This window comes from Centrocercus urophasianus, unplaced genomic scaffold (assembly GCF_019232065.1).
Source record: "Centrocercus urophasianus isolate 14NV4802_14NV808 unplaced genomic scaffold, USGS_Curo_1.0 seq_15, whole genome shotgun sequence".
Taxonomy (NCBI): Eukaryota; Metazoa; Chordata; class Aves; order Galliformes; family Phasianidae; genus Centrocercus; species Centrocercus urophasianus.
The window spans coordinates 34,063,804-34,079,117 of record NW_024884697.1 but is presented as its reverse complement, the minus strand read 5'-3'; the positions used below and the strand labels follow the sequence as shown (position 1 = coordinate 34,079,117).

General features: G+C 42.4%; 1 protein-coding gene across 1 annotated transcript in view; it reads left to right on the top strand.

Moving 5' to 3' along the window:
- Positions 1-15,314, top strand: part of PTPRB (protein tyrosine phosphatase receptor type B) — a 66,464-nt gene that overhangs the window by 11,794 nt on the left and 39,356 nt on the right. The window contains exons 4-7 of the mRNA XM_042816406.1: positions 2,550-2,826; positions 12,606-12,884; positions 13,443-13,700; positions 14,806-15,069. Coding sequence (XP_042672340.1) covers positions 2,550-2,826; positions 12,606-12,884; positions 13,443-13,700; positions 14,806-15,069 — 1,078 coding nt within the window. The remainder of the gene's footprint in view (positions 1-2,549; positions 2,827-12,605; positions 12,885-13,442; positions 13,701-14,805; positions 15,070-15,314) is intronic.

Here is a 15,314-nt window from a genome sequence, read left to right as displayed (position 1 = left end):
CAGCAACGTGACTTTTCTCTATGTATTATCTTATGTTAGCTGGAAAAGACAGACATTTCCAAGAATCTTTAAATTTCACTTTTGATAAGTTACATTTATTTCCTGGGTCTTGTAAGTTTGCAGTAACTTTTTTTCCTACATTACATCTATCTAATTTACATCTACATCTGTACATCTGAATTAAGAGTTCCCCTGCAAGTTCAAGTCATGAATATACTTTAAAAAGACCCTGCAATGCAAGCTCCATTTTCCAAGAAAACGCAGGTTGTTCTGAATATTCTCATTTTCAGAGAGGGGTCTGAAGTGCTCCAAACATGTCAATAAACATTCAAATTTGCTCTTCTTCAGTGCCAGAAAAATGTTGAAATAGTTTATGACACTCACTCACCAAACCATAATTATCTAAAAATGCAAAAATCTCTGACCTGGAACTGACTGCGAGACACTTATATCAGTTTAGTCCCAGTCCCATCTAATACACACACCATCAACAGATTATCACTGAAACAGCTCTTTGAGGCACAGTCCTCTCTTTTATCTTAAGTATGTAAAACTCTTATTCCAAGGGAGATTTAGCTCTGCAATGAGCTCATCAATTCCATAATAATCAATATATAACATCAAGTAAGATTATTGATCCTAAAGTTATTGGACATCATGGGTCTGCAGCATAAAGCTCAACACTGTCTGTGCCAGGTCCTTAGGATCATGCGTGGTGCTGCATGGGGACAGAAGAAGGTTTCCACAAGCACAGGTAACCACCCACCAGTGCTAAGACCTTTGGTTTCCCAGTGCAAGCTAAGGTTTTTTAGATATCTGCATTGTGTTTGACAGGTGAATGCCCCCCAAAATGCTACAGCAGCACTTGTTGTGAAAGGCAGACTGACATTTTCAAACGGTAGCAGCTTTTTCTCCCTAAATATCAACCCGGGGCAAAAGTGAAACAGTGATGAACTTGCTCGAGGTGCTGCTTTTACAAGTTAAAACTATGTATGCATGTACAGAAAGATGCAGAGAAGTGCTGCTTCCATCTGAAAAACACAAATGTTGAATTCTTCCCCCCTTATGCAACCACAAATTTACCTGAGTATCTGATGGTCCAAAACAATTTTAACAGTGATTCTTCTCCCTCACCTCACCCCCGCATCTGCACAGACATGAATGTTAAGAGGCTGAAAACTTAAATAAAAGGAAATGGGTGTGTATGACAGAAGTGGAGAGCTGTGCTGAAGCTATAGCTGAATTCAGAGTTTCTCACAGCTTGTTTTGTGCTTTCTTTAAACACAGAGTCTTTTTGCTTTCTCTGGTGTGTAATTTTAGCTTGGGAGTTATTCTGGGGAATATTTCAGGGACAGGCGTTGATGCAAAGCAAAACAAAAAGCTTGGCCCTTGATACATGGGCTGCTCCTCTGAATATGGGACTGAAGGTGGCAGGTTGGCTCTGCAGGAGCCCTGCTGGCCTTGTGATTCTCACCATAGTGCTGCGGGATGAGGGAGAGGGTGGAGGTACATGGTGCACCTTGTGTGCCCCTGAGGCTGTCCCCAAGGCAGAGGTAGTGGGAATTAGCCGTGCAGATCCTGTGCAGAAGACACAAAAGGGATGTTTTCTCACCGAAATAAATAAGTAAATAAATAAATAAAAAGGAGAGCTGGAAGAGACATTTTGGGATGGCTGAGATCTAAAGGAGACAAGGCAGGCAAGTAGAAAGGTGGGCGTGAGATGAGGGACAGGTGAGGTGAGGAGGGCAGGAGGCGTGAAATGGCGGCCGCCCGCATGAGGGGCCCGTACGAGTGGGGAAGGGGACGAGGGAGGATACAGCGAGGAAGGAAGGGAGGGTGGCAGAAGGGGCCAAGAGGAAAGTGAGGGAAGAAGAGCTGGGGAGCAGGGGAAGGGAAGGATTCGGGGGCGGCGTCCCAGGCCCCACCGCCGAGGACGACCCGCACCCCTCGGGCCGCCTGTTGTGGACCCCGGGACGCCACCCCCGCATCGAGCAGCGAGGAAATCGCCTTTTGATTGCGGAAGTCCGCGGAAAGGGCTCCAGCGGAGTCAGCCCGGGTCAGAATGGCAGCGTGGGAAGCGGCGGCCGCCTCCCACGCCTCCTCCGCCCCCCGCTCCTCCTCGGCCGCCGGGCAGCCCCCGCGCACCCCCCGCCGCCGCCCCCCTTCCCCCCCCCCCCGGCCGCAGGGAGGCGGCGAGGCGCCCGGGGCAGCCCCGAGCGCATGCAGCAAACGGGCGGCCCGGCGGAGGGCTGGCTGGGCGGCCGCCGCGGGGAGCCAGCCCGGCGGGGAGCGGGGCCGGGGGCGCCCCCAAGGTCCGCGGGCCGCTCGCCTTCTTCATCCTCCCCCCTCCCCGCGAGGGGTTCCGCGGATAAAAGCGCGCGGCGATGCTCAGCTATGGAGCGGGAATTGCTCTTTGCACGGTGCTGGCGCTCAGCGAGGTGAGGAGGGCTGCGCAGGTGGGTTTGCCCCGAGAGCGGCAGCGGGACCGGCCTTGGGGCGGCGCGGCTGCCGGCGGGCGTCGCAGCGTTCTGCCCGCTCTCTCTCCGCAGGCCGCGCGCGGGGAGGCTGCGGGCTGCAGCGCCAACCTGACGGAGCGCCGCGTGGCCGCGCGGAGCGCCTGGCTGCGCTGGAGCGCCGGGGCTCGCGCCTGCAGCTTCAACCTGACGGGACGCTCCGAGGACGGGCGGCCCGCCGGCTGCCGGCCCGCCAGCGCCGGCAATGGTTCCTACGGCTGCACAGTGCGAGACTTGGAAGCCGGGACTTGGTACCACCTTCGCATCGAGCCGCTCGCCGACGGGGAGGCCGCCAACGTCACCCTGCGGACAGGTAAGGCGCTGCCAGAAGCTAGCCTGGAGGGCTGGAAGGGAGGCTTGGCCGGCGATGAGCGCGTTCTGCCGCTCCTCAGCCCCTCGAGCTGCCTGCCGGTGCAGTGCTTCCAGAAGCAGTGATTGGTGGCAACCTTTGCGCTCATCCAGACCTGTTGGCTTCGTAGTTCCTCGGGTGATAGCATAGTTGTGTTTAAAATGCAGTCCGTGTCATGACTGCTGGATGCAGTTCAAGGATAACTCACGGTTTCTTTCTGTCTAATACCGTGTCATACTTTTTTGTCCCATCTCATCAGAGTGTAGAAGTCAGAAATTAAGGCCTTCTTGCATTTTCTTGCACGTCCCTTTGTGCTGAATACCACTAAGATGTTATGATGGGCTGATGAGTGAGGAGCATGGCTGTGCTGGATCCACGACTGACTGTGAAAATGCTCCAGCAGCATTTCCCTTTGTGTGTGTGTGTCTGTGTGTGCATGTGAACAACGCACCACTGTGAAGCGAAGAGCCACGCTGAGCAACCGACTGCAATGGTAGAATAATGGGACTCTTTCTGTGCATATCAGTGTTTTTTTAAGGATGATGATGTCCAGTTCAGCCTCTTACAGGTGCTAACACAAGCTTCAGAAATGAGATGTCTTAAATAAGGTCTGTCATTAAATGCCTCCCTGACTTACTCCTAAAATCTTAGCTTCAGAGAGATGGTTTAGTATTTGCACTGAAGGTTATGGCAGCTAAGCACTTAGCAGTTGCTTAAGCACTTTACAGTTGCTTGTTCAGACACCTCATTTACTGTCAGACATTTTCACTGCGGTAACTCTACAAACACAGTAAATGCCCTCCATTCATTTGCCTTGGCAGCTGAAGTTTAAAAAGGTCTAGTGGCAAGTCTGCTGATGTGGTAGGTATACGCTAAACACAAGTAGTGTCTCTTGGTAGAAACAAGAAATACTTTCTATGCAAACAGTGGTTTAGGTCCATATTGTATACAATCCCAAATCTTTCAAATATTGGTAACTTGAAAGAATAAATCAAGCATTATCAGAGTGGCAGGTATGAAACACCACCAGTGCCAGGTACTAGAGCTCTAAGAAGGGATACTTGAGGTAGAGAAGAAGATAGCACTTTAAATCACATTTTGGTTAATGCATAATCATTTAGGCAGTAGTTTGTATATGTCACTTATGACTTTTATCAGTAAATGCATTTTTGCGAGACTGTGAAATGAAAGAAGTAACTGATGGAACTGCTGATTGTAGCTATACTGTATCAGCAGTACATGTAGCTGATGTCAGAGTATTAAGACTGATTACAGTTCAAGCTGAAATACTACAAATTAGCTGACAGTAGTTGAAGCGTGGTTTCTGTTTGGGTTGCATAGCAGAGATTTGTCAAAAGCATGAAATAAGAATAGAGGAGCTGTGGTTTCCTTCCAGTTCAGCTGGTCAAATTACGGTTTCTCACATCTTTCAATTCAGTTGCTTCTCTTGCGTTGCTTGATAGTGTTTAAAATATGCATGTAGCTCCAGAACTTGATCTAAAGAATATGTAGGGTTTGTTACACCCCTCATCAACCGTATGTTGCACTGTCTACACTATGCATTTCAGTGCAGAATGAAGTCCAGTTCTATATTCCTCTGTGTGTTTCCACTAGGGGCAGCATTTAAAGCCAGTTTTCTGGAACTTCTCTTCACCTGTACCATTCCAAGTTGGTGTCAGTACTTTTGGTTTATGGTATATGTTCCTGGAGACTGTCTGATGGATATGGAAGCATAAGCAATATTTTCAACCATGTTGTAAACAAAATTCCCACGGACTTGAATGGTAGCGGAACCGAGCTATCATGAGCCATCTAAAAATACGATGTCTGACCTTGCTACTCAGTGAGGTTCCCTTCCTGAGCAGTTCTTCTAAGAAAGCTGTCCTTTGGAGGTGCACAGCTTTCTTCACTGATCACAAAAAAGAGCTTAAATTAAATTGGGAACCTGAAGTTTAGATGGTCAGAGTAAGAGGAATCATATCTCATATGTTTACTTCAGCAAAATTAGCTTTTGAATGCCTGTGTTACCTTAATACAATAAATGAAGACAGAGAAATTCATAGGTTCATGTATATACATAATTCAGAAACTTTAACTTCATCCTTACATCCAATCCTGTTACAGTTTTTATGTACTCATTCCTGTTGGGAGTTCACTTCTTCATTACATTTGTTATACAAACTACTGGAGCAGCTAAATCTACAACATCCAAAATACTTCATCAAATTTTGATTGTGATGTGTTCTGATACAAGCTTATAGTGAAAGTGATTAATAGTGCATACCATAGTTGCAGTTATGTAAATGATTGGAGAGGATCAGCTCCTTAACTGAGCTTAGCCTTTTGCGTCTTTAATTTTACAATTAGATGGTCGTTGAGATGTATTTTGTCTGTGCTATGTACAAGTCTGATATTCTGAGAGAATAAGCATGTAGCTCAGCAAAACTATATAAGCTCTCATGTAATATCTTAGTGAATCTATGAGCAGAGCAGCAGCTTCCATTCTGAGTGCATACATCTGAAATCCAACAACTAGGAGTAGTGATGCAGTAAAACTCACTAGTCCACTGAGGCGCAGTCCTTTGCATCTATTACTCAATGAAAGTTTTATCTACAGATTAATTAAAGTGGCAAGTACATAATCCTCTAAAGGAGAGCTAAAGTAGATCTTTCAAAAAATGGTGACAAATCCAATCGCTTACGTGCTGTCTAAGCCTGGTGTATACAGACATGCAAACTCATGCAGTGTTGGCCATTGCACTATTTTGACAGAATAGGAAATGAAGAAAGGGCACTGCAGTTACATTTTCCACTGAAAACCTGAGTTTACAGATGCTAGTGGACATGAGTCTAGATGTTTAGTTTACGTAAGATTAATATTTATCATTTGTTACGTGGTTTAGTGTACATATATTTATATAAAACAACCTATCAAACCATGAAACTAGTTGGCATGTTTGACATTCTGATGTTGGAACAATGTATTCACCTGTTGGTGCATTCTTGCCTTCTTTATTGATCTCTGTATAACTCCGTTACTAAGAGCTACTGCATGATGAAAGGTGGTATTGTGCCTTTGTTGATTTCAACGAAAATGCATTTTACATCCTCAATTCTGCAAATGTCTGTGCATCTGCATAACTTTGTATTTTGGTGGTATATCTTCAGGAAATGGCTCTAGGTTTTTTAAGCAAATTTGCAATTGAAAGCAGTGGTGTATGAAGAGATTCTAATTTACAGTTACATTTATGAATTTTGATTCTGAATTGAAATTCAGAAGTAAAATGCTGGTCTTGAGGGCCATGAAAAACAACTGGAGAATTTCCTTGCTTTCAATACATTTTCTAAAATAGGCTTAGAGATCAGATTTTCAACTTTTTTTTTTTTACAAAATTATTACAATAATATATTTTGCTTCTGTTTAATCCAACTTAGCTGTACTGAAAGAACTAACACGTAAATAGAATTTTGTCCAAACAAATTGCTAAATATTTGAATGAAAAGAGGCTACAAGTTTTTACCATCTAAGAAACAGACTGGCAGAGTATTTCCATTGCGACGCATGACTGTAAAAGCCAGAAGCATAGCTTGGCCATGTGTTTGTAAATTTCAAATTATTTGGGATAAATCTGATTTATTAGCCATGTGTAAGATCAACTCCTGTGACATGGCTCCAACTATAGGCTGTGTAATCATGTAATCTATAATCAACCGTAATGGTGGTGATCATTGTCTTGAAAGGTAGAGTTCAAAAAAAAAAAAGAAAAAAAAAAAAGCAGTGTAGATTGTTCTGAAGATTTGATGTTACATGTCAGCCAAAAGAAATGGGCATTTGGACTTAAAGACATTGAAATGAAGCCTTTTTGCTTAATCTTCAGAAAAATCTTGTAAAGTAGGTAACATTAACTGTTTTCTGAAAAGGGATAACTAGAAAAAAGCAAGTGATTTGGTAGGAAGAGCTGAGACTGGAAGTCAAGAATTCCCCATCCTCAGTCCTGAGCACTCACTTATCTCAGTTTTTTGGGGTTTTTTTTCTCCTGCATAATGCAGGGGTGAGTTTGTGCTTTCAGAATGGATTTGGAGTCACGTCATGGCGACAGGATGAAACTATATCAATTGCTTCTATAAAATATGTTTATAGCAGCAGTGTCCATAAAGCAGATTCTCCCCCTCGGAAGTTAAAATGAAGGTGCAATGTAATCCAAGCAACATCAAGTCTTCTGGACTTTGTAGACCAAGAGACATTAATTCATATGGTATTAAATGGTACATAAATATCTTGGAAATTTTTTTTATTTCTGTGATATATCAGTGTTATACTGTTGCCAGCAGAGAATTGTATAACAATGTAAATGGCTTTTTAAGTGTTTATTTCCATCCACGTCTCTTTCAGCCCAGGCACTTCCCAATCTCATTGTTCCTTTGTTCTAGCGGATGTACAGAGCACTGAGTGTTTTGTTTTCTGGACCAGATAGATTAGATAAAGTCTGAATTTCTGAACTTCACCTTCTAGGCACGCAACTCTTCTTTTTTTTTTTTTTTTTTTCCTCAATGCACCTTGGAAGACAGATTGATTAGGATAGTATAAGTACTTCTAAAAATGTAGGAGGTGTCTTGTAGTATTTGACAAACAGCGTGCTTTACAGTGTTGATTACTTCTGTAGGACTAGTGACCAGTCTACCTTATCCTAACTTTGTCAGAGAAAGAGTTGAACTTCTTGGCAATTATATCATGACTATTTTCTGGTTATTGGTCAAATTAAAACTTTTTCAGACGTCTGTGTATCTGATCATACATAGCACTGGAATTTATCTCAGATTCCCCAAATTTGACCTTTTCCAATTAGAGCAATTGCTTTCAAGCAACAAGTCCCTGCTATTCGCTTTTGCCAACATAATGGTCTTTAGTCACTTAGTATATTTTATAGGTGGAGCTGGTACTCTTAGCCTATTGTTAGGATTTCCTGTCACTTTTTATTAAAACCTCCAGTTTCAATTGCTGTGACTGTGTGAAGTTTTATTTGGCCTGAATTTTTATGTGCTCAGATTTTGACTTGAGTTTAATTATTTTTACATTATTTTTTTTTTTTTCAGATCTAAGCAGAAGTAGTTTTGCCTTAAAGAAAGGGTTCAAGAAAAGAAGATAATTGTTATTTTTATTTACTTTATTCATTTGATTATTTGGTTTTTTTATTTATTCATTTTTTTTGAAGGTCAACAGTGTCTTTGTAGTCCAAAGCAGGAATATGGATTTAATTAGAGAACTAGGTTCCAGGGGACATTGTAATTGGGGCGTTGTATTTTCGCTTTGTTTGACAGAGCATACCATCCAAACCTCGCATCATACATTCTCATCACAGTTTTGTAAAAAGCAATAAAACTTCTGGAGAAGAACAGCTTAAAGGCTCCTATCCCCATGATATTCCTATCACTGTATTCCTAGAATGGGAGGTAGTCTCTTTCATCTGCCTTGACTAGGGAAAAGGCCAGGAATAGCTGCACTGGAAAAAAATGGTCTTCATCTGCTGGTATAGAGATCTGTGATTCTGTGATCAAGGCTGATAGCTGAGAACAGTTGAGGTTGGAAGGCACCTCTGGAGGTCATCAGATCCAACCACCATGTTCAGACAGGGCCACCAAGAGCAGATCACCCAGAACTATGTCTGTGTAGCTTCTGAAGATGCTTGAGTCCCTTTGTCATCTTGGTAGTCCTGCTTTGGACTCTCTGCTATGTCCATGTCCCTCTTTTACTCCATTGCCCAGAACTGGACACCATACTCAAGGCATGGACACAAATGCTGAGTAGAGTGGAAGGATCACTTCTTTTTCCCATATTTTTCCTAATGTAGCCAAGAATAACATTAGCCTTCTTAGTGGCAAGGGAACATTGCTGATTCATATTTGACTTGATGTCCACCAGGACTCTGGGATCCTTTTCTGCAAAGGCTATCCATCTGGATAGCCCCCAGTGTGTACCAGTGCCTGGGTTTGTTCCTACCCAGTCGCAAGGCTTTGCACTTCTTTGTTAAACTTCATGAGATTCTTGTGAGTCCACCTCCTCCACCTGTTGAAGCTCCTCAGGTTGGCAGCATAAAATTCCAGTGAATCAGTCACTCCATCCAGTTTTACGTCATCTGCAAATTTACCAAGAGTCCACTCTGTGCCATCATACAGATCATTAACAGAGAAGTAAAACAGGGCTGGGCCCAGTACTGATGCCTGGAATACTCTGATCATTACTGGACTTTAACTAATCTTTTTGCCACTGTGTACTCTGGGCCTACGCACTCAGCCAATTTTTTTTATCTGACTCACTTACCTGCTCATCCAGCCCATATTTCTATTTTATGAGGATCTTATGGAGGACATTGTCAAAGGTCACATTCAGTTCCTTGGTCTTCTCACTGTCCTGTGTAACCTGCTTTCTGGTTTCATTTCATAGTGGGCTCACATTTTCCCTAGTCTTCCTTTTGTAACTGATGTACATTAGAAACCCTTGTTGCCTTCAACATCCCAGGCCAAATTAAATCCTGTTAGGGCTTTAGCTTTCCTAATGCCTTCTCTGGGTGATCTGAGAGTCATAGAATCATAGAATGGTTTAGGTTGGAAGGGTTGTTTAAGATCATCTAATTCCACCCCCCCTGCTATGGACACCTCCTTCTAGACCAGGTTGCTCACAGCCCCATCCAGCCTGGCTGTCAGTGCTTCCAGGAAGGTGCCATCCACAGGCTCTCTGGGCAGCCTGTTCAGTGTCTCACCACGCTCAGAAACAGTTTATTCCTGATATCTAGTCTAAATCTACCCTTTTCCAGTTTAAAACCATTCCGTCTTGTCCTGTCGCTACATGCCCTTATATAAAGTCCCTTCCCAGATTTCATGTAGGTCCCATCAGGTACTGAAAGGCCACTAAGAGATCTCAGAACCTTATCCAGGCTAAAGAGCCCCATCTTTCTCAGCCTGTCCTCATAGGGCTCCAGCCCTCTGATCATCTTCGTGGCCCTCCTCTGGACATGTTCTGTGGACTTCATGTCCTTCTTCTGTTGAGGGGTCCAGAACTGGATGCAGTACTCCAGGTGGGATCTCACAAGAGCAGAGTAGAGAGGTAGAATCACCTCCTTCAATCTGCTGGTCACGCTTCTCTTGATGCAGCCCAGGATACAGTTGGCCTTCTGGGCTCCAGGCACACATTGACAGCTCATGTTGAATCTTTCATTAATTGACACACCCAGATCCTTCTCCTCAGGGCTGTTCTCAAGCCATTTTCCATCCAGCCTGTATCTGTGATTGAGGTTGCCCAGATGCAGAACCTTTGCATTTGGCCTTGTTGGACTTGGGCCCACCTTTCAAGCCTATCTAGGTCCCTCTGGATAGCATCTCTTTCTAGTTTGTAAACTGCACCACTCAGCTTGGTATCATCTGCAAATTTGCTGAGGGTGCATTAAATCCCACGGTATTTCTGTGTTCCTCCCAGGTTGTCGTTTCTTTCGGCCTTGCTTCATTTTTGTGTTTGAGTTTGTCCGTGAGCTCCTTGTTCATCCATACAGACCTTCTGACATTTTTGCCTGTCTTTCTCTCTGTTGGGATGCATTCTTGAATTTGGAAGAGCTGATCCTTGAATATTAACCAGCTTTCTTGAGCCTCTCTTTCTTCTAGGGCTGTATTCCATGGGGCTCTACCAAACGGATCCCCAAAATGGACAAAGTCTTCTCTCCTGAAGTCCAGGGTTCTGAGCTTGCTGTTATGATGACCTTGAACTCTGCTGTATCACAGTCACTGTAGCCAAGGCTGCTCTTGACCTTCACATTCTCTTCCAGCCTGCTCCTCCTTGTTAGTGTGAATGAGGACTAGCACAGCAACTCTCCTTGTTGATCCCTCTATCATGTGGAGAAGAAAGTTACCATTAATGCATTTCAAGAACCTCTTGGATTGTTTATGCCCTGCAGTGTTTTCCTGCCATTAGATGTCTGGGTGGTCCTCCGTGAGGACTTGTAAACATAAGATTGCTTCTATCTGTTTATAGGGAGCCTCATTCAGTTGGTCTTCTTGGTCTGGTGGCCTGTAGCATCTCCCCACTATAACATGGTTTGTCCCTGTCCTCCCCCTAATCCTAACCCATAAGCTCTCAGTTGGCTCCCCATCCATCACTCAACAAAAGCTCTATGCTTTCCAGCTGTTTGCTGGCATAGAGATTGATATCCCTTCCTTGTCTCCTCTGCCCATCCTTCCTAAAGAGTCTGCATCCTTCCAGTACAACTCTACAGTCATGAGAGCCATCCTGCCACAACTCCATGATTCCAGTGTCTCTTATTCATCTTGTCTGTTCCCTATTCTGCATACATTAGTGTACAGCCACTTAGGATGCTTAACCCAGTAAGTTGCGTTCCTAGAAAGCGTCTCTATAATGGTGCATAGTAGACATATCCTTGCTAGTCTGCAAGTGCTGCAGGTGGCCCTGCTCAATCACCATTTTGTTGATATTCTGATCCCACCCCATCACATCACCTCATCCCCTTTATTTAGCAACCTCCACAGGACTGCTTGTTAGCCTTCCTCCTTTCTCTCCTTCCTAATTTAAAGCTCTCCTTATGAGGGAGATGCTGATAGTTGAAATCCTGTCACTGATATCATTTCCACAGAAAAAAATGCATGTCCTTTCCACTCCTTGTTTGCTAGACAAGAATAGCAAAGAGCATACTCCCATGTAAGCCAAATTTAATTGTTCAGTTGTTGGGAAGCCTTTATTCTTTTACTTCCTGGCTTGTGAATACTTTATTTTCTGCATTGAGTTGTATTAATGAATCTTTTTTATTATGCAATTGTTTAACCTTATTGGGAGATAGAGATGTCAAAGTCTTAATACATCTACATATAGTACATTTCTTTGGATTTGCATGAAGTCTTGCGGGAGATCAAATATACCAGGAGAATATAAACAACCAGTCTTTTGGTGAATGTTTGCCGTCCCTCTAGAGTGTATTTTCCAGGTGGCTTTGCTTCAGACCTGTTTAATAAACAGTATGAACACAGACTGTTTTTCTGAGAAATAGTTAGAATGAAGTTATTAAACTGTTATCATCACATTTTTCTTAAATGTTTGTCCAGTGTACTGTTTGGGTTACTTACATTTCTATAAATAATAGTACACCAGAAAAACATATTTATTCCATTGTAAGTGGTTGAGGGTAATATGAAAAACAAAGAATTGTGGTGTTTTTGCTGATTTAGTGATGAAGTGTTTATGTGTGAGTGCTAGAAAGCTTGGATGTGAAAGCCAATGATACCGTTGTACCCATAAAGCTGTATTATACTGAGGCATTTAATGTTATCTGTGTTTTTTTTTTTTAATTTTGATGTTTCTTGTTACAGTTGTTACTGTTTTACTAATCATCAGATTTTCAAGCTCGTGATTTACATCCACAACTGCAAGCACTTTTCTGTAAGCGTTGTGTGTATGTGAGTATGTACACATATGCACAAGTAACACTTCTGAATTCAATAGGAGTCTCTTTGAAGCAGATTTCAGTAACATGCTCAGAAATGGGGAAGGCTTTTTGAAGAGCACTGACAGGGTGATGATGAAAAGGGAGAGTTGTAGAACTTTTGTTTTTTTTAGTACCACATAAAGCTTCTCACAGTCCCACTGCAAGAAATACTGGTTTATGTTTCCTTTCCTTTCTTTTTTTTTTTTTTTTTTTTTTGTTGCTATTGGTTTATGTTTGTTTATTTGTTTGTTTTAACTACAGATCCTTTACCACCACCTCGTTTTGAAATTAATAAGGAGAAAACTACATTCACAAGTTTACAGGTTCAATGGGATCCTTCTCCAGGAAAGGTGGACTTGTATAATATAGTAGTATTTGATCACAGTAATAAGAAGCTACAAGGATCCTCCATACCAGGAAGATTTTCAAAAACTGAAGAAACTTTTACTGGCCTAGTTCCTGGGAATAAGTACAATATTGTCCTCACTGCAGTTGCTGGAAATAAAAGTACCGCAGAATTGCACATAAATGGATCTACTGGTACGACTTCCTTTACCTTATTTCATCTGAGTAAAACCACTTAAAGTATTTTGCAGTTCTATGTTTAAAAATTAGCAAATTCATATAATTCTTCTACCAGGCAATGTATATATATATATATATATATAGATAGATAGATAGATAGATAGATATAGATTAAAAATGGACATGAACATAAGAAGTTCCATATCAATATGCAGAAGAACTTTACTGTAAGGGTGACAGAGCACTGGAACAGGTTTTCCAGGGAGGTTGTGGAGTCTCCTATGCTGAAGACCCGTCTGGACACCTACCTGTGTGACCTATTGTAAAGTATCTGCTTTGGCAGGCATTTTGGACTTGTTGATCTCTTGAGATCCCTTCCAACCCCTGCAATTTTGTGAAGAAAACATGACTGACTAACGTAACAAAGCATTTGCCTTTGTTACCTGTTTGGCCTTAAGTCTGGGATTTTCACTAACCCTAAAGAAGCTCAACGTATTTCAAAAGTAAATCTTGTAGAGATGGCCACTAGGCCTTAAGCATGTGTTGTTTTTTGTTTTTTTTTTATTCCAACAGTGCCATCCCCTGTGAAGAACATCCAGGTTATTGTCAAGACAGACAGTATCCATGCTTCTTGGTCTCCTGGCTCTGGGCATGTGGATCTGTACAGGCTGGTGTTACTTGATAATCATGGCACTGTTCATGAGAGTCATCAAGAAAATTCTCTGACTTCTTACACTTTTTCTGGGCTTACAGCAGGACATCTGTATAACCTTTCTGTGATAACCCAAGCTGCAGAATTGGAGAGCACTGCTTTTCAAATTGTTAGGACAGGTACGATTTCAGAATTTTTCACAGCAGAATGAAAAGCTAAGATTCTAATCTAGCAATATTAGAACGTACTTAAGAATAAGAAATGACTGAGTTACCCTTGACAGGTGTATCTCTTCAAAGGTTGTAGAGGAATTTACAGACTCCATGAGCTAATTTAGCTTCCTAAGTTATCATTACAGCAAAGTTAGTTGCTAAATTAGCTTTTAAAGTGTCTACAGCTGACTTAACTGCTCTGCTTAGCACAGTCAGCTCCATCAAGCATTTGAAGTTATCAACAATTTGAGCCTAACTGTAGTGCTGTTACAAGTTACAAGGTCCATCTAACTTTTATATCAACTTTCTTAGTGAATCGAGACAGTACATGGTTATTCCACATCATTGAAAAAGATTTAACTCCCTGATTCTCCATGGCTAGGAGAGGTACACTCTTTGCTGGATGAAGAACTGGCTGGAGGGCTGGGCCCACAGAATAGTAGTGAATGGAGTTAAATCCAGTTGGCGACCAGTCACGAGTGGTATTCACCAGGGGTTGGTACTGGGGTCAGTCTTGTTTAATACCTTTATTGATGACCTGTACGAGGGGATTGAATGCACCCTCAGTAAGTTTGCAGATGACACCAAGTTGGGAGGAAGTGTCAATCTGCCTGGGGGTAGGACGGGCTTTCAGAGGGATCTAGATAAGCTGGATCACTGGGCTGAGGCCAATGGGATGAAGTTCAATGAGACCAAATACTGGGTCCTGGAGTATTGTTCTAAGGGACATGGTTTAGTGGAGAAATATTGGTGTTTGGTCTAGATGATCTTGGAAAGACTTCCAACCTTTGTGATTCTATGATTCTCTGATACTTAGAGTTTGTAATTTGGGCTGAAAATATTATCCATGGCCTTTTTTACTCTGGACTATGAAATAGCTGCACTTCTCAAAAGCTCTATGAAATAGCTGCACTTCTGAAAAGCTAGTGGAAAAAAAAAGCCAAGCAGGTTAAGAACTTCAAAATCAAGAAAATTTAGAGCTTTTTTTTTTTTTTTTTTTTTTTAATTCCACAGAGAAGTACTTTGGTTGAAATGTTTTATTCTCATTCTTTCTTATTGTCTTTTTTTTTAGCCCCAGCTGAAGTCTTAGATTTGACAGTGACTAATGATGACAGCTTCGATACTTTAAAAGTTAAGTGGAGAAGACCTTCAGGAAACGTCGATTTCTATAACATCACTCTGTCTCATCTTAGAGCAGTTAAAGAAGTCAAAACTTTACAGCCAGCAGTCACAGAGACTCACTTTGACAAACTAACTCCAGGACGTCTTTATCAGATTACTGCCCGCACAATCAGTGGTGAACTGTTTACTGATAGGATGGCAACTGGCAGGACATGTAAGTCTTCTGCTTCAGTAAGAACATTTCAACCAGTGCTATTTTTGCCTGTGCTGTCCTTGAAGAAAATCATTTCAGGAGTAAAAATGATTTGGATTCCAGGTGAAATAAGATAAAGAGCTCGGTATTGTTCCTAGAGTACTCCTTACTAACTCCTTGGCAACAGTTAACGTGGCAGCCAAAAGCAGCTACAGCATACCTTGGGACCAGGAAACAATAGTGCATTTTGGAATCTTACAATGGGG